At 44.7% G+C, this 24,200-nt stretch overlaps 1 protein-coding gene across 6 annotated transcripts in view; it reads left to right on the top strand.

The window, feature by feature from the left end:
- Positions 1-12,599: 12,599 nt before the first annotated feature.
- Positions 12,600-24,200, top strand: part of LOC137347796 (tubulin beta-4B chain-like) — a 54,464-nt gene continuing 42,863 nt past the window's right edge. For all 6 annotated transcript variants that reach the window (XM_068012775.1, XM_068012776.1, XM_068012774.1 and 3 more), the window contains exon 1: positions 12,600-12,662. In XM_068012775.1, coding sequence (XP_067868876.1) covers positions 12,606-12,662 — 57 coding nt within the window. In that variant the 5' untranslated portion in view covers positions 12,600-12,605. The remainder of the gene's footprint in view (positions 12,663-24,200) is intronic.

Raw genomic sequence — 24,200 nt, 5'->3', positions numbered from 1 at the left:
ACAAAATGCAGGAACTCCAGTACTTGGCACTTTCCCAGTCACAGTTCTATTTCTGGGTAGCACAAATCCAGGACATACCTACTTGGTAAAGCCAACTGAGTAACTGCCTGAGATTAGGAATGTCAGTGCTGGATTTCCAAACTCCCCACTTTCTGGCAGACTTTCAACATATGATTTGCTATTCAGCAATTTATGACTACTATACCAACAACATTTCAGAAGACATAATGCAATAGCTAAGAGATGTTTAGAACTCACACAGTTGCAGTTCTCCATGGGACTCATGTGTCTGTAATACGCATAGAGACTTGGAACATCCCAAGTTTGATCCATGGCCTCTGTGGAGTTAACTGGTCACACTGGGTAGGCGGTGGCGTAGTGGTATTGTCACTGGACTAGTAACCCAGAGATTCAGGGTATTCTCTGGGGACATGGGTTCGAATCCCACCACAGCAGAAGGCGGAATTTGAATTCAATTAATAAATCTAGAATTAAAAGCTAGTCTAATGATGGCCATGAAACCATTGTCGATTGTTGTAAAAACCCATCTGGTTCACTAATGTCCTTTAGGGAAGGAAATCTGCTGTCTTTACCTGGTCTGGCCTACATGTGACTCCAGACCCACAGCAATGTGGTTAACTCTTACATGCCCTCTGAAATGGCCTAGCAAGCCACTCAGTTGTACCTAACCGTGAGGAAGTCAATAAAAAGGAATGAAACCGGACGGACCACCCGGCGTTGACCTAGGCACCGGAAACAACAACGGCAAACCCAGCCCTGTCGACCCTGCAAAGTCCTGCTTACTAACATCTAGGGGCTTGTGCCAAAGTTGGGAGAGCTGTCCCACAGACTAGTCAAGCAACAGCCTGACATAGTCATACTCACAGAATCATACCTTACAGACAATGTCCCAGACACTGCCATCACCATCCCCGGGTATGTCCTGTCCCACCGGCAGGACAGACCCACCAGAGGTGGTGGCACAGTGGTATACAGTAGGGAAGGAGTTGCCCTGGGATTCCTGAACATCGACTCTGGACCCCATGAAGTCTCATGGCATCAGGTCAAACATGGGCAAGGTAACCTCCTACTGATTACCGCCTACCACTCTCCCTCAGCTGATGACTCAGTACTCCTCCATGTTGAACACCTCTTGGTGGAAGCACTGAGAGTGCCAAGGGCACAAAATGTACTCTGGGTGGGGGACTTCAATGTCCATCACCAAGAGTGGCTCAGTAGCACTACTACTGACCAAGCTGGCCGAATCCTAAAGTACATAGCTGCTAGACTGAGTCTGCAGCAGGTGGTGAGGGAACCAACAAGAGGGAAAAATGTACTTGACCTCGCCCTCACCAATCTGCCTGCCGCAGATGCATATGTCCATGACAATATTGGTAGGAGTGCCCATCGCACTGTCCTTGTGGAGACGAAGTCCCGCCTTCACATTGAGGATACCGTCCATCATGTTGTGTGGCACTATCACCATGCTAAATGGCATAGATTTTGAACAGATCTAGCAATGCAAAACTGGGCATCCATGAGGCACTGTGGGCCATCAGCAGCAGCAGAATTGTACTCAACTACAATCTGTAACCTCATGGCCCGGCATATCCCCCACTCTCCCATTACCATCAAGGCAGGAGACCAACCCTGGTTCAATGAAGAGTGCAAAAGGGCATGACAGGAGCAGCACCAGGCATACCTCAAAATGAGGTGTCAACCTGGTGAAGCTACAACACAGGACTATCTGCGTGCCAAACTGCGTAAGCAGCATGCAATAGACAGAGCTAAGCGATCCCATAACCAATGGATCAGATCTAAGCTCTGCAGTACTGCCACATCCAGTCATGAATGGTGGTGGACAATTAAACAACCAACTGGAGGAGGTGGCTCCACAAATATCCCCATCCTCAATGTTGGGGGAGCCCAGCACATTAGTGCGAAAGATAAGGCTGAAGCATTTGCAACAATCTTCAGCCAGAATTGCCAAGTTGATGATCCATCTCAGCCCCCTCCTGAAGTCCCCAGCCACCTATCAGCCCAAGCCTGGATATTGTCCAGGTCTTGCTGCATTTCTACACAGACTGCTTCAGTATTAAGGAGTCATGAATGGTGCTGAACATTGTACAATCATCAGCGAACATCTCTACTTCTGACCTTATGATTGAAGGAAGGTAATTGATGAAGCAGCTGAAGATGGTTGGGCCTAGGACACTACCCTGAGGAACTCCTGCAGTGATGTCCTGGAGCTCAGATGATTGACCTCCAACAACCACAGCCATCTTCCTTTGCGCTAGGTATGACTCCAACCAGCAGAAAGTTTTCCCCCTGATTCCCATTGACTCGAGTTTTGCTAGGGCTCCTTGATGCCATACTCGGTCAAATGCTGCCTTGTTGTCAAGGGCAGTCACTCTCACCTCACCTCACCTCTTGAGTTCAGCTCTTTTGTCCATGTTTGAACCAAGGTTGTAATGAGGTTAGGAGCTGAGTGGCCTTGGCGGAACCCAAACTGAGCATCACTGAGCAGGTTATTGCTAAGCAAGTGCTGCTTGATAGCACAGTTGATGACACCTTCCATCACTTTACTGATGATTGAGAATAGACTGATGGGGCGGTAATTGGCTGGGTTGGACTTGTCCTGCTTTTTGTGTACAGGACATACCTGGGCAATTTTCCACATTACCGGGTAGATGCCAGTGTTGTAGCTATACTGGAACAGCTTGGCTAGGGGTGCGGCAAGTTCTGGAGCACAGGTCTTCATTACTATTGCTGGAATATTGTCAAGACCCATAGCCTTTGCAGTATCCAGTGCCTTCAGTCGTTTCTTGATATCACGCGGAGTGAATCGAATTGGCTGAAGTCTGGCACCAGAAACTGAACTGGACGAGCCACATAAATACCATGGCTGCAAGAGCAGGTCAGAGGCTGGGAGTTCTATGGCGAGTAACTCACCTCCTAACTCCCCAAAGCCTGTCCACCATCTACAAGGCACAAGTCAGGAGTGTGACGGAATACTCTCCACTTGCCTGGATGGGTGCAGCTCCAACAACACTCAAGAAGCTCGACACCATCCAGGACAAAGCAGCCTGCTTGATTGGCACTCCATCCATCACCTCAAAACATTCATTCCCTCCACTACTGGTGCACAGTCGCAACTATGTGTACCATCAACAAGATGCACTGCAGCAACTAGGCAAGGCTCCTTCAACAGCACCTTCCAAACCTGTGACCTCTACTACCTAGAAGAACAAGGCCAGCAGTTGCATGTGAACACCACCACCTGCAAGTTCCTCTCCACGTCACACAGCATCCTGACTCGGAAATATATCGCTGTTCCTTCTCCATCACTGGGTCAAACTCCATCCCTAACAGAACTGTAGATGTATCTACACAAGGACTGTAGTAGTTCAAGAAAGCGGCTCACCACCACCTTCTCAAGGGCAACTGGGGATGGACATAAAATCCTGGCCTTGCCAGCAATGCTCACATTCCATGAATGAATAATAAAAGGGAATATCATAGCTGAGCTTGGTCCCGCCCTAACCCACTGTCCATGAGCACATATGTTCAGAGCAGGTGTCACTTGAAGTCAACTGGGAGCAGAAATCATGGCTGATTATGAAGGATCTTGGCCCAATACATAAACTTCTTTTTTTCTCTTTACGTTGCAAATACATTTCCAGCATTTCCTGCTTTTATTGAAGGAACCTGGCCAGATTTCTCCTCCCCTTTCTAACCGAGGAGCATTGAGGCCAATTGCAGTACCTCAACTAATGCCCTGAGTGGTTTTTTAAAAATTCATTCATGGGATGTGGGCACCAGTGGCTATGCCAGCATTTATTGCCCATCCCTAATTGCCCTTGAGAAGGTGGTGGTGAGCTGCCTTCTTGAACCGCTGCAGTCCATGTGAGGTAGGTACACCCACAGTGCTGTAAGGAAGGGAGTTCCAGGATTTTGACCCAGCGACAGTGAAGGAACGGCGATATAGTTCCAAGTCAGGATGGTGTGTGACTTGGATGGGAACTTGCAGGTGGTGATGTTCCCATGCATCTGCTGCTCTTGTCCTTCGAGGTGGTAGAGGTCGCAGGTTTGGAAGGTGCCGTTTAAGGCGCCTTGGTGCGTTGCTGCAGTACATCTTGTATATGGTACACACTGCTGCCACTGTGTGTCAGTGGTGGAGGGATTGAATGTTTGTAGATGGGGTGCCAATCAAGCAGGTTGCTTTGTTCTGGATGGTGTCGAGCTTCTTGAGTGTTGTTGGAGCTGCATCCATCCAGGCAAGTGGAGAGGATTCCATCACACTCCTGACTTGTGCCTTGTAGATGGTGGACAGGCTTTGGGGAGTCAGGAGGTGAGTTACTCGCCGCAGAATTCCTAGCCTCTGACCTGCTCTTGTAGCCACAGTATTTATATGGCTACTCCAGTTCAGTTTCTGGTCAATGGTAGCCCCCCGGATGTTGATAGTGGGGGATTCAGCGATGGTAATGCCATTGAATGTCATGGAGATGGTTCGATTCTCTCGTTGGAGATGGTCATTATCTGGCATTGTGTGTCGCGAATGTTACTTGCCACTTATCAGCCCGAATGTTGTCCAGGTCTTGTTGCATGTGGGCACATACTGTTTCATTATCTGAGGAGTTACAGATGGGACTGAACACTTCACAATCATCAGTGAACATACCCACTTCTAACCTTATGATGAAGAGAAGGTCATTGATGAAGCAGCTGAAGATGGTTGGGCTGAGGACACTACCCTGAAGAACTCCTGCAGCAATGTCCTGAGGCTGAGATGATTGGCCTCCAATAACTACAACCATCTTCCTTTGTATTGAGTATGTTTCCAGCCAGTGAAGAGTTTCCCCCGATTCCCACTGACTTCAATTTTAGTTTGCCACACTTGGTCAAATACTGCCTTGATGTCAAGGGCAGTCACTCTCACCTCACCTTCCATGCTCAAATATATCACTGAACCCACTACGGAGGTTCACACAAGAGGAACGGCCATTTGGGCATGGTAGCTGAGGGCTACAATGCCTTATCACAACCAAAGTCAATGCCCTTCAGCACAGCAGGAAATAGCCCATAATAAAATAATGAATAGCAGTTAGTCTCAGATGTCATTAATCTGTTTCCCCAGCTTTCATCTGTAAACTAATTACACGGTGTGCTGAGAGATAATTACAGTTTCAGAACTGCAAATACAGTATTAAGTTTCATGTCAGTGCAACAATTAATAGTTTACGTATCTAAAGTACTGGTGGATACAGGGTCAGGTTCCATATTACCTAACACCCACTTCTGACCATTAAACTAAGCAGCACTGACTAGCCTGTAACTAACCTTCAGGCTCATTAGACTTTATTCTTCCATGGATTATTTTTAGTCCAGAAAATGAGAGGCTACTTGCCATAAGTAGAATCTTCCTCACTTATCTGCGATAATTTCAAAGTCACCAAGGATCTGAGGCACGGCTTGCTTTTTCTGATGAAGGCGAGGGTGAGACCGCCAAAACCAGTAAGATGCATTGCAATATCTGAATAACAGTAAAAAAGAAACATGTACAAACTCGATAGTACAAAACGGTAAAACACTGCTCCAAGCCACACCAAATCCGAAAAAAGTACGAGGTAAACTGGAAGGTAGCTTTCTACGTAGAGGTTGGATTTTGTTCAAAGAGTGATTAAGACTTTAGCCGTGATGAGCTATTTCTTAACCTTCTTCATTTATTTAACCAAGTTGAATAAAAAAAAAGAAAAACAAAGGGTGGGGCTCTGAAGACTTAAATCTTTGGAAGACAGCAGTGCTAACGTTTGTTTTTCCTAAGCTGCAGGTAAAGGCCTATGCAGTTGGCCATGAGAAGAATTCTTTGCATGTTAGTCCAAGAAGAGATCTTGTCACAAGTTGAGCCCTAATTTTCTGCTGATGAATCCAATTCTGCAATTTGCATAGAATTTACAGCACAGAAATAGACCATTTAGCCCAACTGTTCTATGTCAGTGTTTGTGCATACACAGTTAGTTATATGGGATTACACTGCACTAACCAACCTCCTAAGTGCCGTTTCGCTTTGGCAGCAAAGAAGATAAGCAATCATCTGAATTAACAAAGCTCCTTTGTCTGATCTGCACAGAAACCAGTAAGCTAATGCTGTATGAACATGGGCCGAACAACACTTTCTTTCAAAGGATTTTATGAAACTTAAAATAATCCAAGAAAAAAAAGAATGGTCTTAGAATTGGTGCATAAAGGTAATCAAACAAGGCAGGCTGATCACTGTTCTAAATAATTCACCAAACTTTCATGCAGATTGGGACTAGTAAAGTGATTGTCATTAGAAAGAAACAGAAACTCACAGGATTTTCTCAGAACTAAGGTCATGTCCATCCTGAGGAACAAATGGTGGCATCTTCCCAGCACCAGTCAAAAACTAGGAGACTATTAGGTGCTGCCATGCTGCTTATCCATTTGTGGTAGACCATAAGCAAAAATGGCAGTATTATCAAACCTTAGCAAACTGTGAATGGGTCTGTTATCCCGCATGTGCAGATAATAAAATATTGTTGGCATATCTCACCCTGTAGGATTGAAATAATGGTCCTGAGATGGGGTACAGTGCACTTCGACTTAATACTGTAATCAGTCAAGGTGCCAACCTTCCTGGAAGATAGCACTGCTGTCACTACTCACTCCTGGACCCAATTTTCTAGCCAGCACTGAAGAAGGATTTTCTTAAAAATTGTTCCATAAATTGAGAAGGGAATTTGGACTGGCAATATGGCACTGCCGGTCCATCCTCATCGACAACAAAGGAATACCAATGAGAATATGTCCTTCGTATGGTTTGTTTGCTGTCAGAAACAGTCAGCAACACTGAGTTCTGGGTCTTACACAGTTGCGCTCCACCACTGTCAACCTGAGATATCAGGCGAAGGGGGCATGGGGTCAGCTGTCATAGGATCAGCCGGAGCGGCAACATAGCCTTTTTTTGACACACACCAGGATCATTCTTTAAATATCTGCTGCAGGCATCGCAAGCAGTCATATCAGTGAACCTCAGGCAAATTTTGCAACAGCCATGTGATGTTTGCTAAAGAGGAAGTAAGTACAAATTAACCACAATTGTACACTTTTAACTTTGATGCTATCTGAAGGCTGGAGGAGCTGCAAAGAATCATAGAATTGTGCTGGTTGAGGCTCCTTATAAGAGTTTTCCAATTAATCCCATCCCCTGCTCTTTCCACATAGCCTTGCTTTTCTTTTTATTTTTCAACTGTTTATTCAATTCCGTCTTGAAAGTTATTATTGAATGGGCTTCCACCACCCTTTCAGGTAGTGCATTCCAGATCATAACAAGTAGCTGTGTAAAAACGTTTCCCCTCATCTCCCGCTCTGGTTCTATGCCAATTACTTCTGGTTACTCACCTTCCCGCCAGTGAAAAGAGTTTATTTTCATTTTTAAAAATTCTTTCATGGGATGTAAGCATGGCTGGCAAGGTCAGCATTTATTGCCCATCCCTAATTGCCCTTGAGAAGGTGAACCACCTTCTTGAACCGCTGCAGTCCATCTGGTGTAGGTACACCCACAGTGCTGCTAGGGAGAGAATTCCATGTTTTTGACCCAGCAACAGTGAAGGAACAGCAATATATTTCCAAGTCAGGATGGTGTGTGGCTTGGAGGGAAACTTCAGGTGGTGGTGTTCCCATGCATCTGCTGCCCTTGTCCTTCTAGGTGGTAGAGATTGTGGGTTTGGATGGTGTATGAAGAAACCTTGGCGAGTTGTTGCAGTGTATCTTGTATATGGTACACACTGCTGCCACTGTACAGCGATGGTGGAGGGAGTGAATGCTTAAGGTTGTGGATGGGGTGCCGATCAAGCAGGCTGCTTTGTCTTGCATGATGTTGAGCTTCTTGAATGTTGGTGGAGCTGCACTCATCCAGGCAAGTGGAGAGTATTCCATCACATTCCTGACTTGTGCCTTGCAGATGGTAGACAGGCTTTGGGTAGTCAGGAGGTGAGTTACTTGCTGCAGAAATCCCAGACTCTGACCTGCTCTTGTAGCCACAGTATTTATATAGCTGGTCCAGTTAGGTTTCTGGTCAATGGTGACCCCCAGGATGTTGATGGTGGGAGATTCAGTGATGGTAATGCTGTTGAAAGTCAAAGGCAGATGGTTAGATTCTGTCTTGTTGGAGATGGTCATTGCCTGGCACTTGTGTGGTGCAACTGTTACATCCCAGTTATCAGCCCAAAATTCGAATGTTGTCCAAGTCTTGCTGCATGTGAACTGCTTTATTATCTGAGGAGTCGTGAATGGTTCTGAACACTGTGCAATCATCAGCCAACATCCCCACTTCTGACCTTATGATGTAGGGAAGATCATTGATGAAGCAGCTGAAGATGGTTGGGCCTTGGACACTAACCTGAAGAACTTCTGCAGGGATGTCCTGGGCACGAAAGGATTGGCCTCCAATAACCATAACCATCTTTCTTTGCGCTAGGTATGACTCCAACCAGTTTTCTTCCTGATTCCCAGTGATTTCAATTTTAGTAGGGTTCCTTGATGCCACACTCGGGCAAATGCTGTTTTGATGTCAAGGGCAGTCACTCTTACCTCACCTCTTGAATTCAGGTCTTTTTTCCATGTTTGGACCATGTCTGGAGCTGAATGGCCCTGGCAGAACCCAACCTGAGCACAGGTAAGGAGGTTCTTGCTGTGTAAGTACCACCTGATGGCACTGTTGACGACACCTTCCATCTCTCTGCTAATGATCGAGAGTAGACTGATGGGGCAGTAATTAGCCAGATTGGATTCGTCCTGTTTTTTGTGAAAAGGACATATTTGGGCAATTTTCCACATTGTCCGGTAGATGACAGTGTTTTAGTTGTACTGGAACAGCTTGGCTAGGGGCGCAGCTAGTTCTGGAGCTCAAGTCTTCAGTACTACTGCTAGGATGTTGTCAGGGCCCAAAGCCTTTGCTGTATCCAGTGCCTTCAGCTGTTTCTTGTTATCACGTGGAGTGAATCAAATTGGCTTTAGATTGGCATCTATGATGCTAGGAAGAGGCCGCGATGGATCATCAACTTGACACTTCTGGCTGAAGATGGTTGCAAATGCATCAGCCTTGTTTTTTGTACTAACATGCTGGGCTCCCCCATCATTGAGGATGGGGATATTTGTGGAGCCTGCTCCTCCTCCAGTTAGTTGCTTAATTGCCCACCACTATTCATGGCTGGATATGGCAGGACTGCAGAGCTTTGATCTGATCCATTGGTTGTGGGATTGCTCAGCTCTGACTATCACATCTTGCTTCTGCTGGTTGACATGCCTGTTGTAGCTTCTGCAGATTGGCACCTATTTTTTAGATTTGCCTGGTATGCTCTCCTGCACTCCTTATTGAACCAGGGTTGATCCCCTGTCTTCATGGTAATTGTACAGTGAGGGATATGCCGGGTCATGAGGTTACAGATTGTGGTTGAATACAATTCTGCTGCTGCTAAGGGCCCACAGTGCCTCATAGATGCCCACTTTTGAGTTGCTAGATCTGCTCTGAATCTATCCCATTTAGCACAGTGGTAGCGCCACACATGATGGATGGTACCCTCAGTGTGAAGACGAGACAAGGACTGTGTGATGGTCACTCCTACCAACACTGTCATGGATAGATGCATCTGTGACAGGTAGATTGGTAAGGGTGAGGTCAAGCAGGTTTTCCCCTCTTGTTGGTTTCCTCATCACCTGCTGCATGCCCAGCCTGGCAGATATATCTTTCAGGACTCGGCCAGCTCAGTCAGTAGTGGTGCTACCAAGCCACTTTTGGTGATGGGCATTGAAATCCCCCCAGAGTACATTCTGTGCCCTTGCTATCCTCAGTGCTTCTTCCAAGTGGTGTTCAACATGGCGGAGTACTGATTCATCAGCTGAGGGAAGGCGGTAATCAGCAGGAAGTTTCCTTGCCCATGTTTGATCTGATGCCATTAGACTTCATGGTGTCCAGAGTCAATGCTGAGGACTCCAAGGGCAACTCCCTCAGACTATATACCACTGTACTGCCACCTCTGGTAGGGAGGTGAGACATAACCAGGGATGGTGATGGAGGAGTCTGGCATATTGTTTGAAAAGTATGATTCCGTGAGTATGACTATGTCAGTCCTGTTTTATTCTTTTTTCAACTTTTCTGGTTTGGTACAACAGAGTGGCTATTTCAGAGGGCAGCTAAGAGTCAACCACATTGCTGTGGTCTTGAGCCACATGTAGACCAGACCAGGTAAGGATAGCAGATTTCCTCCCCTAAAGGACATTTGTGAACCAGATGAGTTTTTACGACAATCCAGTAGTTTCATGGTCACCATTACTGAGACTAGTTTTTAATTCTAGATTTATTAATTAATTGAATTTAAATTCCACCAGCTGCCGTGGTAGAATTTGAACTCATCTCCCCAGAAAGTTAGTCAGGGCCTCTGGATTACTTGTCCAGGAACATTACCACAACACCACTGTCCCCAGGTACAGATATCAAAAATCCTCAATTTTGAACAACTCTATTAAATCTCCCCTTAACCTCTGCTGTTATAAGGAGAACAACCCCAGCTTCTCTAGTCTACATCCCTGGTGCCATACTCATAAATTTCCACAGGCAAGACCGAGACAACATTCAGATATGGGCCAATAGTGGGGTAAGTAACATTCACACCACACAAGTGCCAGGCAATGACCATCTCCAATAAGAGAGAATCTAACTACCTCCCCTTGACATTGAACAGCCATACCATCTCTGAATTTTCCATCATCAACATCATGGAGATCACCATTGAGCCGAAAATTAACTGGACTAACCACATAAATTCTGTGGGATTGGCAAAGTACTTGAAAATGCACTTGAAATGTTATAACACAACTTCGGATCAAGAGTTGGAAGGTGGGATTAGGCTGGATAGCTCTTTTTACAGACACGAAGGGCTGAATAGCCTCCTTCTGTGCTGTCAATTTCTTTGAATCAATGAGGAACAGGCTAGGAATTCTGTGGTGAGCAACTAACCTCCTGACTCCACAAAATATTTCCACCATCTATAAGGCACAACTCAGGAGTGTAATGAAATACACCCCACTTGCCTGGATGAGTACAGCACCAATAACACTCAAGAACCTTGACACCATCCAGGACAAAGCAAGCCGATCAGCACCCCATCCACCACCTTAAACATTCATTCCCTCCTCCACCGGTGCAATGAGGTTGCAGTGTCATCTACAAGATACACTGCAGCAACTCACCAAGGCTTCTTCGACAGCACCCCAAACCCGTGACCTCTACTGTCTAGAAGGACAAGAGCAGCAGGCTCATGGGAACACGATCACCTGCAAGTTCCCCTTCAAGTTACACAGGATCCCAACTGATGTTTTGATAAGGTTTAGTATAACTTCCTTGCTTTTTGTACTCTATGTCTCTATTAATAAAGCCTGGGATCCTGCATGTTTTTTTAACAACCTTATCAACTCAGAGTGAAAAGGTTTAAAAATTAGGAAAAGGACTTTACATCTAATATATGAAAGTGAAAATGGCGCAAATACTCAACGGGTCTGTTCATCTCTACACAGATGCTGCCTGACCGGCTGAGCATTTCACACATTTTCCTCTTTTTTAGAATTCCAGGTACCTGCGGTATTTTGCTTTCATAAAACAGTACAGCACAGAAGGAGGCCATTCAGCTCATTGAGTCTGCATTGGTCCTTTTCAAAGAGCGATTCACTTTTTTGCCCTGGTCCTTGCAATTTTTTTCTCCTTCAAATACTTATCCTTACTTATTGAAGCTACTATTGAATCTGTACCCATCATCCTAAAGCAGTACATTCCCAATCCTAACCACTCGTTCTGTGAAGTTTTTCCACATGTCGCCTCTTTTGCTTATCACCTTAAATCTGTGCCCTCTGGTTATCAACATATCAGTCGCTGGAAGCAGTTCCTTATTATTTACTTTATCTAAACCCTTCATGATTTGAAAAACCTCTATCAAATCTCCTCTCTGCTCTAAAGAGACCAAAGCCAGCTTCTACAATCTATCCAGTAACTGAAATGCTTCATCCCTGAAACCATTCCAGTAAATCTCTTCCATCCCATCTCCAAAGCCTTCACATCCTTCCTAAATGGTGTCTAGAAGTGGGCACAATATTCCAGTCAGGCCCAAACTAGTACTTTATAAAGGTTTGGCATGGCCTCCTGGTTTTTATACTCCATGCATTTATTTATATAGGTTTAAATCTGACATGTTGCAAAGCACATGTGAGGCGTTGTATAATAACATTAGTCAACAATACGTTATCATTGCCCCAGAATATTGTGACCAGCGGCCACCAAGTAAAAGGGGGTGGGAGGTAAAGTTGTTGCCAGGCAACATCAACTCACAGCCAGTCACAAACCAGAAGGACCACTGAATTAGACCAATAGGAGAAGGAGCTCTCTGCGGTGGGCGGGTGCCCGCATTGATTGACAGCGAGACAACCAATGGAAAGACGGGAAATCTGACCAATAGCAGAGGCCCAGCGGCAATGATCGAGCCTAATTTCTTGCTGGGGGAGGGGAAAAGGTCAGTTTAAATTTATCTGTCAATATGCGGGAGATCGTGCACCTCCAGGCCGGCCAGTGCGGGAACCAAATTGGGGCTAAGGTTTGTAGTACAACCGCACAAAGTATGGCAGTGGGCGATAGCCCTTACCGTCACCAAAGCCTGGAGTCATGGCCTGAAACCGAAGCCTAATTTATATTGTAGCCTGGGTCGAGAACTCCTATGCTCCCTGGCTGTGGGTTTTGCTCTTGGAATTTGCGCGGGCTTCCGTGACCCGCATGCGCAGAGCCTGGAGGGGGCGGAGTCTTGTGGTGTGGGAGCCAGTTTGTCTTGTTCAGTCTGTGCTCCTCCTCTTCCCATCTCCTCTAGTCTCCCCTCCCCCCTCCATGCTCTTCTCCCTCCCACCTCGCCTCTCCCATCCCCCTTTCCACCCTCACCCGTCCCCCGCTCTCTTTTCCCACCCAATTAGAGAATAATGGCATCACCCCTTTGTTCACACCCATTGAATGTGGACGTTTAGGTCTCCATTCTCATGAGTCCATGACGTTGTTACTGTAATAGCGCAAGCAGTCTTTACTTAATATTCTATGGGCAGCTAAATGCATTTTTAGGAAGATGGAATCTTGACAGGTAGCTGCTGGTTACTAGGGAGGTAAAACACCGGCATGCTACAACTAGTGGTGTTGTACACATTTTACTAGATGTGGTGTCATTACCCGCATAGATATTATCCTGTTCCGAAGAAGGGTCACAGGCCCGAAACGTTAACTCTGCTTCTCTTTCCACAGATGCTGCCAGACCTGCTGACTGGTTCCAGCATTTCTTGTTTTTATTTCAGATTTCCAGCATCTGCAGTATTTTGCTTTTATTACAGATATTATCCTGAATAATTTGGACCCTTGTCTGTTCCCACTGCTAAGATGAGTCATCAGGGAAGTGTCTGAAATCTTCAGGTGGGAAATGGATGAGGCTCAGGAATGAGCGTCAAATGAAACCTTGTAAATTAGACAAAAATTTAGTGCATAAGTAAGTTTTTGTATTTTCACCCATTCTGTCCTGTTTAGTACCATGCACTTAAGAAACCCAGATACAGGTCAAAAGCCCCTTAAGTTTTAAAATATGCATAAGTGTATAATCAGTTTGACAGTACAATGGAATAAACTCTATTCTGATGATGGAATAACATTTCAACTTAATTCGGTGCTTGCTTTAGGGAGGTACCCTTTGTAGTTTACGTACAATATTAATGACAATATGAAGACATAAGCTGATGACAGATTCATTGTTGTGTAGATTAATTTCTAGCATGGATAGTAAACCTGGCGTCTGACTTGATGCACTGATTCAAGCATCTGAATTGACGGAACTCTGCAAAAGTTCTGTAGTTTTCTTTTTCCCCCATTTTATTTTTCAGCAATGTAAGACTTTACTTGAACTGATCACAAATCAAGGTCATGATTAAACTGTACAGTACTCTAGTCAGATCCTATGCTCAGGACTGCTTACGGTTCTGGTTGATTAAAAAACAAAAGAAAATATTCAGATGCTGAAGGGCAGTGCTGAGAAGATCTGTGAGGTTTATACCTGCCATAAAGGACTGAGTTATGAGGAGTAACTGGAGACATTTGAATTGTTTATCCTGGAAAAGAGGCATCTCAGGTGATTGAGAGAGTTGGGTAAAGGTAGTAAGTAGTTAAATATAAACTTAGGACTGATCAGGGAAAGTTTGCCTCAGTGAATGAACCCCAGATGGAGCAATGATGACTAATCATGGAATCATTTAAAAAGGGTCATTAATCTTAGACATTCTGTTCCCCCAGAGAGCAGTGGAAGCTGTGTCATTGAATATATTCAAGGCTGAGTGAGACAGATTTTTGATCTACAAGGGAATTGAGGGTTATGGAAGGCCAGCAGGAAAGTGGAGCTAAGGCCACAATTGAATCAACCATGATCTTGAGTGGCAGAGCAGGCTCGAGGGGCTGAGTAACCTACTCCTGCTCCTATTTCTTAGGATTTTTACGAGAAACAACTGGATGCTGCCTCCAGGGGGGAGAGCATAGGGTCCTTTTGAACGGACATATTAAGATGGGGAAAATGTCTATCCGCATGTCCAATTGCCTTGATTTTGTGTAAAGAGATGCCATCTTTCAGCTGAGGTGTTCTAACTGAGGCTCCATCAGTCACTCAAGTAGTTGTCAATGATTGATTAGAAGAGCAGAGAGTGCTCCTCATGTTCCGGGCAACTTCAGCTCAACCAGTGACATTTCTTTTATTCATTCACGGGATGTGGACATTGCTGACAAGGCCAGCATTTGTTGTCCATCCCTAATTGCACTGAGAAGGTGGTGGTGAGCCTCTGCCTTGAAATGCTGCAGTCCATCTGGTGTAGGTACATCCAAGGTACTGCTAGGGAGGGAATTCCAGGATTTTGGCCCAGTGACAGTGAAGGAACGGCGATATAGTTCCAAGTTGGGATGTTGTGTAACTTGGAGGTTGCAGATAGTGGTGTTCACACCAGTTCCCAGTTTTTTGCTGTTTGTTGGACAGGGATTTAGATTATGTTGAATTAAATTAATTACTTTTGAATTTTTTCTCATTGTTGAAGACTGAACTTTATGTCTATGCTTATGGTGATTAAATCTGACTATTATAGAAGTAATTAAATATAATAGTTCACAGTATGTCTTCCAAGTGAATTACTAGAACTTTGAAATGTTGCATTGTACTGTAGTTAATTGCTAGCTGTACCAACTTTTGAGCTGTCATTATGGATGTCTGTTTCCATGAACTTTTTGTCCATCATAATACAAATCCTAAGACATCAACCTCTTCTTTATGGGCCTTGTTTTGCAATGGTTGTCTTATAGTTTTCCTTGTACTGCTCGAATGGAACAGGCTGCTAATGAAGCAGAATAGGAGATGAACCGATGAGGCAAACTACTATTTAATTCAGGAGTAATTGTTGGTAAAGAAATCGGCCATCTCCTTGGAATGAAGGCAACACCAAGAGGAGCTGAACTAATATAGGAGCTAAATGGAAGTTCAGAAGGCAAACAAAGAAAGGAATTGAAGTCTTTGGACTTCTGTTTGTCAAGTGGTGAACTCCGAGCAATGGATATTTCTCCTAGCATTGACTGTGAAACATTTAATGAAGTAATGAGCCTATGGCATGACTTTTCTGGACAAAAAGTAATGATTGAAAGGAAAATGTATAATGTGGTAATACAACTGACCCAAATATTTTTGAAATCACGGTTACCTGTAATTTGACTTTAGAGATGAATCGTTAATTTCAGGTTCCATCCAATGTGGCTGGAGCCAGTGACACTCATTGTAAGTGTGTGTTTTGTTACGACCGAGGTGGGAGGAGTGCATTGTTTATTCTAGTTCCACTTCTCCACGGGTCACAACATCTATTTAAATTTTTTCCCACTTACCGATACAGTCAATCATAGACTCTATTTTTATCCCAGAATAAAATAGACCAACCAGGTTTCTTTAATAAACAACAAAATTATCAGTTTATTATAAAAGAAATCTTAACCGGTAATGAAGTAAAGCATAAACACACAGACTGAAATATTACAGTTCCCTTTTTACCTTAGCCCCTCACACTCACGCACATATACACCGGTTAACTGGAAAAATGAAGGGATTTTTATTTTTAGAACTCTATTACAGACAAAACAAAACACTTACGCTGAATATTTGCTCTTTCTTGAAGAAACAGCAGATGAGATCTGTTGTGTTCCAAAACTGGCATACAGTCTGGGCTCCAAGTACAGGGAGATGGGTCACTGGGATCTTTTAGAAAAGTTCTTTCCACGCGGCATTGAGAATTAATTTAGCAGGCTTTTCTTCAAAGACAGGAGATGAGATGACTTGACACAGTGGACTTCTCAGAGTCTTTTAGAGAGGTACTGGACAGCTGAGCTGGGTTGTGGTTTTCTATCCTTCCTTGGGAATTCTCTCTGGAAGTTCTCACCCATTTTATACAGTTCAACCCCAACTCAAAACGAAACTGACAACAGGAGGTTAACCTTTTGACCTCCATCAATCTTGACCTGTCACTTCTTTGTAAACAACTTCTCCAGGTGTCCAAAGTTCTCTATTGTTTATTGAGCTGTAATGCAGGTGGTTTCCCAGAAAGGCTTGTTTTCCGCACGAACCCTCTCAATACCCTTTTAAAAAACATTTCTAAGGACTGTTTTTCAAAGTCAAGTGGCCTTTACACGCCCCCGCCTTTGAAAACCCCAAAGTTTAACATTTCTTCTATCTTTCAAAAACGAATCCTCAAAAAATATATTTAACAAAACACAGAGGCACTTTCGTAACAGTTTACAGGAGACAAACTTAAGTTCATGTCATCAGCTTCTTATTCCCAGTCAGAATACTACTTGAAATTTTTATCACCTATGGGGTTTTTCAGCAGGAGAAAAGATATTAATTCTCAAAAGTGGAAAGACTTCTAATGTTTTCGGTTCCCGCTGAGCACATGTTCACTCCTTGTGGCAGATACATCTCTCTTGATGAATGCAGACAGGGCATGAGCTTGCCATAAGACCGCTTAAATTTGACCTGGATTTGTCTGCCATATGTTCAATGACCAGTGCAGGAGAACATGCCAGGAGCAGCACCAGGCATCCCTAAAAATGAGGTGCCGACATGAGGTGCTGATGAAGATACACAGGACTACATGCATACTAAACAGCAGAAGCAGCATGTGATAGACAGGGCTAAGTGATTCCACAACCAATGGATCAGATCAAAGCTTTGCAGTCCTGCCACATTCAATTGTGAATGTTAGTGGACAATTAAACAACAGACCTGAGGAGGAGGAGGTGGCTCCACAAACATCCCCATCCTCAAAGATGGCAGGGTCCAGCACATCAGTGCAAAAGACAGGCTGAGGCATTTGCAAACATCTTCAGCCAGAAGTGCTGAATGGATGATCCATCTTGGCCACCTGAGGTCCCTAGCCTCAACAGAGGTCAGTCTACAGCCAATTCGATTCACTCCATGAGATATCAATGTCATGCTAGGCCCCCACCTGCCAAGAATGAGGCACATTAATTTTGTCATAACATTGATTTTAAACTGTTATTGGAGTGAAGAAAGGACTTGTTAAACAGATCAGCCGTGGCTGGAAAAGACATTTGCATATTAACAGACAGTGTTTGGAAGGACAAAGCAGCCATTCCATGACACATTCAACCCACAATGGACTTTTGATCACCAGACGTTGAAGGTGGGGGAGCTCGCATTCCAGGTTGACTACTAAGATGGCCGAATACACAAATGGCCATGGTCAAACCAGCTAGTCACATGACTAACCTGCTGGGCAACCTGAATTTTTTGAATTTGTACAAACAGTTTGGGTATGGACTGAGAAGATCTCTCCTGGCTGGCTTGCCACAGCCTCTCCTGTCTGCCTGCTCCCATCTCTTTCTCACGGAACTCCAAATCCACTGAAGACACGTGGACCCCAAGAGAGAAAAGTCTTCTACAGAGAACAAGGTTTAAGAACAATACTGGGCCCCAACAAAAAGCAAGATCTACCTACAATAAAGGACACTGCAGTGAGATCGAAGAACTGTAACACACAAAACCTCCTCTGATATTGCCTCAAACTTTTCCACTTTATTTATTCTGTTTTCTTTCTGTCCCTATCTGCATGTTTGTATCGCGTATTCATGCTATACGTGGGCGCGTTGTGTATCCAAAGGTGTTAACAGACTTAGAGTTTAAGTTTAAATAAATTTCAACTTTTCTTCTTTAAACCTAAGAAAGCCTGTTTGTGCTGGTTTCTTTGCCTTATAATTGGAAAGCGGTGAACAAGGATTCACCAAGGGGGAGTTAAAAACACGGTGTGTTTAAAATTAATCCCTGTTACCATAAGATCAGATGAAGGCTGAAAGGGAACCTAGACCTCTTTCTCACCTGCTCGTAACATCAAGAAACGGCTGAAGGCATTGATGCAGCAAAGGCTGTGGGCCTGACAGCATCCCAGGAGTAGTAGTGAAGACCTGTGCTCCAGAATTACCCAGGCCCCTAGCCAAGCTGTTCCATTACAGCAGGTTGGCATCCTTCCATCTACGGAAGATGATGGACATGCAGCAAACAATCCATTTAGGTGGGGTGTCTTCTCTTGATGCACCTTTACTGATTGGTTGTGAAGGCCAATCCTTGAGAGGCAGTTTCTGCCACAAGTGCTGCACGTGAAGCTGCCAAGTGATGTTGAGAGTTGTTTTTGACGTTGGCACCTGTTGCTAAGCTGCTGTAGCAACTGCTCATCGCAGTAGTGCAAGCCAGTCCACAGGATGTGGTGCCATTTCCCTCTTGCCAGCTAGTGATTCCCAAGTGTGATAGTCGACATTTAGGGCCTTCATGTCACGCTTGCAAGCATCCTTGAAGCAGAGCTTTGGACGCCCCACTGGTCATCTGGCCCCGGCTACCTCACCATACAGAGGGTCCTTGGGTGTACGACCGTCTTCCTTCTGCAGATGTGGCTGATCCACCGAAGCTGCTTCTGTTTGATTAGTGCCAACACACTTGGGAGCTCTGCCTTTGAGAGGACTACAACATTTGTGATTTTGTCTTGCCAGGATACACCCATAATGCGCCAGACAGTGAAGATGGAAATTATTGAGTTTCTTTTCCTGGAAGCTGTAAGAAACCCATGTTTCACAGCCATACAGCAAGGTGCAGAGAACACAGGCATTATAGGCCGTGAGCTTGATCCTAAGGGTCAGCTTGGTGTTATTGCATGTGCGTTTTGTAAGTCGACCAAAGCTGGTAGCTGTTTTTTCTACGTGTATATTGAGCTCTGCATCAAGGGACAGATTGTCTGTCGCCATGGACCCAAGGTAATGGAATTTGCTAACCACTTCTAGTGGGATGTTATTTAGTGTGATCAGGGGCAGAGATACAACACCTTGACCCATGACCCCAGTTTTCTTGACGTTTATAGTCAAGGAGAACAAGTTACAAGCATGGGAGAGATAGTCCATGAGTCTTTGTAGCTGAGTTTCCGTGTGAGTGACTACAGCATCATCAGTGTAGAGGAGATCTCTGATCAGGGCATGATGTGTTTTTGTCTTCGCTTTCAGCCTTAATAGATTGTACAGCTTCCCGTCTGACCTAGTGTGCAAGTAGACTCCTTCCTTATCTGTAGGGAAAGCGAAGGTCAGGAGCCATGGAGAAGAAGATGCTAAATAGAGTGGGGGCTAGGACATAACCCTGTTTCAGTCCATTCTTCACTCCACAACTGTTGGATCTGGATCCATCAAACTGTGCAGTGCATGTTGTCATGGAAGGAGCGGATGAGACTGAGGAGCTTCGGTGGACAGCCAATTTTTCCTAACATCTTGTAGAGCCCCATTCTGCTGACAGTGTAGAATGCCTTAGTGAGATCTACAAATGCAAGTGTTCCCTACACTTCTCTTGTAGCTGACTTGTGGAGAAGATCATATCCACAGTAGATCTACCGACACAGAAATTGCACTGCACTCCTGGGTACACTCGGTCTGCAAGTAAATGGAGTCTTTTAGGTATGACCCTAGCAAAGTCCTTCCCTGTGACGCTAAGGAGTGAGATGCCCCTGTAGTCATTGCAGTCTCTATGTTACCTTTGTTTTTGTATAGTGTGATGATTTTGGCATTGCGCATCTGTGGATCAGAGCCTACTTTCCAGCAGAGAAGGAGAAGGTAATAAAGGTGTGCTTGAACAGTTCAGCTGGCATTTCATCCTTGCCAGTGCACTTCGGTTCTCTAGGTGGTCTGTGGTCTTCTCGAGCTCTCAGTTATGAGGGTTCTTCATCGAACTCATCCATGACAGGAAATTGCAGGAGAGCATCAGGCGCAGACTGAAACATAGAAAATAAGAGCAGGAGTAGGCCATTCGGCCCTTCGAGCCTGTTCCACCATTCATTATGTTTTGCCCTCAACTGCTTTCTGTGGTAGCGAATTCCACAGGCTCACCACTCTCTGGGTGAAGAAATCTCTCCTCATCTCAGTCCTGAAAGGTTTATCCCATATCCTTAGATTATGACCCCTGGTTCTGGACTCCCCCACCATCGGGAACATCCTTCCTGCATCTACCCTGTCAAGTCATGTTACAATTTTATAGGTTTCTATGAGATCCCCCCTCACTCTTCTGAACTCCAGCGAGTATAATCCTACCCGACCCAATCTCTCCTCATACGTCAGTCCCGCCATCCCAGGAATCAGTCTGGTAAACCTTCGCTGCGCTCCCTCTATAGCAAGAACATCCTTTCTCAGATAAGGAGACCAAAGCTGCACACAATATTCCAGGTGTGGCCTCACCGAGGCCATGTATAATTGCAGCAAGACATCCCTGCTACTGTACTTGAATCCTCCCACTATGATGGCTAACGTATCATTTGCCTTTTTTACCGCCTGTTGCACCTGCATGCTTATCTTTAGCGACTGGTGTACGAGAACACCCAGGTCTCATTGCATATTCACCTCTCTCAGTTTATAGCCGTTCAGATAATAATCTGCCTTCCTGTTTTTGCTACCAAAGTGAATAACCTCACATTTATCCACATTATACTGCATCTGTCATGCATTTGCCCACTCACTCAACTTGTCCAAATCACCCTGAAACCTCTCTGCATCCTCCTCAAAACTCATCCTCCCACCTAGTTTTGTGTCATCTGCAAATATGGAGATATTACATATAGTTCCCTCATCTAAATCATTAATATATATTGTGAATAGCTGGGGTCCTAGCACCGATCCCTGCGGTACCTCACTAGTCACTGCCTGCCATTCGGAAAAAGACCCGTTTATTCCTACTCTTTGTTTCCTGTCCACCAACCAATTTTCTATCCATCGCAATACACTACCCCCAATCCCATGCACTTTAATTTTACACGCTAATCTCTTATGTGGGACTTTGTCGAAAGCCTTCTGAAAGTCCAAATAAACCACACCCACCAGCTCCCCCTCATCAACTCTACTAGTTACATCCTCAAAGAATTCTAGTAGATTTGTCAAGCATGATTTCCCTTTCGTAAATCCATGCTGACTCTGTCCGATTCTACCACTATTCATCAAGTGCTCTGCTATAAAATATTTGATAATGGACTCTAGAATTTACCCCACAACCGACGTCAGGCTGACTGGTCTATAATTTCCTGTTTTCTCTGTACCTCCCTTTTTAAATAGTGGGGTTACATTAGCTACCCTTCAATCTGTAGGAGATAACCACCAATGCATCCACTATTTCTAGGACCACTTCGTTAAGTAGGGATGTAGATGATCAGGCCCTGGGATTTATCGGCCTTCAATCCCATCAATTTCCCCAACACCATTTCTCTACTAATACTGATTTCCTTCAGTTCCTGCCTCACTAAACACTGTGTTCCCCAACATTTCTGGTATGTTATTTGTGTCCTCCTTTGTGAAGACAGAACCAAAGTATGCATTTAGTTGGTCAGCCATTTCTTTGTTCCCCAAAATAAATTCCCCTGTTTCTCACTGTAAGGGACTTACATTTGTCTTCACCAATCTTTTTCTCTTCACATACCTATAGAAACTTTTACAGTCAGTTTTTACGTTCCCTGCAAGCTTACTCTCGTACTCTATTTTCCCCTTCTTAATCAATCCCTTGGTCCTCCTTTGCTCCCAATTCTCAGGTCTGTTTTTTTTGGAGAATTTGTATGCCTCTTCCTTGGATCTAATGCGATCTCTAATTTCCCTTGTAAGCCATGGTTTGGCTACCTTTCCTGTTTTACTTTTGTGCCAGACAGTAATAAACAATTGTTGCAGTTCATCCATGTGCTCTTTGAATGTTTGCCATTGCCTATCCACCGTCATCCCTTTAAGTAACGTTTCCCAATCCATCATAGCCAACTCATGCTTCATACCTTCGTAGTTTCCTTTATTAAGATTCAGGACCCTAGTCTCAGAATCAACTACATCATTCTCCACCTTAATGAAGAATTCTATCATATTATGGTCACTCATCCCCAAGGGGTCTCTCACAACTTTATTCCTCTCTAATTACACAATACCCTGTCTAGGATGGCCTGTTCTCTAGTTGGTTCCTCAACGTATTGGTCCAGAAAACCATTCCGTATACAGTCGAAGAATTCCTCCTCTATGGTATTGTGACTAATTTGATTTGCCCAATCTATATGCAGATTAAATTCACCCATAATTACAGATGTTCCTTTATCGCATGCGTCTCTAATTTCCTGTTTAATGCCATTCCCAACATCACCACTACAGTTTGGGGGTCTATATACAACCCCCACTAACGTTTTTTGCCCATTTGTGTTTCTCAGCTCTACCCATACAGATTCCACATCGTCAGAGCTGATATCCTTCCTCACTATTGCGTTAATTTCCTCTTTAACCAGCAATGCAACTCCACCGCCTTTTACTTTTTGTCTGTCCTTCCTAAATACTGAATACCCCTGGATGTTCATTTCCCATCCCTAGTCACCCTGCAGCCATGTCTCCGTAATCCCGACTATTGTCATACCCATATACCTATTTGCACGATTAATTCAACCACTTTATTGCGAATGCTCTGCGCATTAAGGCACAAAGTCTTCAGGCTTGGCTTTTTAACATTACTTGTTCCCTTCCCACTATTTTTCACTGTGGCTCTGTTTGATTCTAGCCCTTGATTTCTCTGCCCATCACTTTTCTTATTCCCTTTATTGTCTTTTGTTCTTGTCTTTGATTGCCCCTCCTCTCTCCTTCCAAAGGTTCCATCCCCCTGCCATTTTAGTTTAAACCCTCCCCAACCACTCTAGCAAATATTCCCCCTAGGGCATCAGTCCTGGTCCTGCCCAGGTGTAACCCGTCTTGTTTGTACTGGTCCCAATGTCCCAGGAAGCTAAAACCCTCCCCCTCACACCATCTCTTCAGCCACATATTCATCCGATATATCCTGGTATTTCTGCTCTGACTAGCACATGGCACTGGTAGTAATCCTGAGATTTGACCTTTGAGGTCCTACTTTTCAACTTACTTCCTAACTCCCTATATTCTGCTTTTAGGACCTCATCCATTTTTTTTACCTATGTCATTTGTACCAATGTGTACCATGACCACTGTTCACCCTCCCCCTTCAGAATGTCCTGTAACCGTTCTGAGACATCCTTGACCCTAGCATCAGGGAGGCAACATACCATCCTAGAGTCTCGTTTGCGGCCACAGAAACGCCTATCTATTCCCCTCACAATTGAATCCCCTATAACTATTGCATTCCCAAACTTTTTACTCCTCCCCTGTGCACCTGTGCAGCAGAGCCAACCGTGGTGCAATGAATTGGGCTGTTGCTACTTTCCCCGAGAGACCATTCCCCCCAACAGTATCCAAAGCAATATATCTGTTTTGCAGGGGAATAGCCACAGGAGATTCCTGCACTGCCTGCCTAGTCCTCTTGCTCTGCCTGGTGGTCACCCATTCCCTTCCTGCCTGTGGAGTCTGAGCCTGCAGTGTGACCACCTCTCTGCTGTCCTCACTGGGAAATGTCTGACTCACAGGAGTACAGCTCACAGTAGTGTTGAGCCGAGTGGGACATCTGTTTACTTCTGTCGGTGAGTACTTCACTGTTACGACCAGGTGGGGAAGGGGTCTCAAGTTCCCCTTTCGCCCCTTC

This window comes from Heterodontus francisci, chromosome 32 (genome assembly GCF_036365525.1).
Source record: "Heterodontus francisci isolate sHetFra1 chromosome 32, sHetFra1.hap1, whole genome shotgun sequence".
Taxonomy (NCBI): Eukaryota; Metazoa; Chordata; class Chondrichthyes; order Heterodontiformes; family Heterodontidae; genus Heterodontus; species Heterodontus francisci.
Note: the sequence above shows the minus strand (reverse complement) of the source record. Positions and strands in the feature narration are given on the sequence as shown.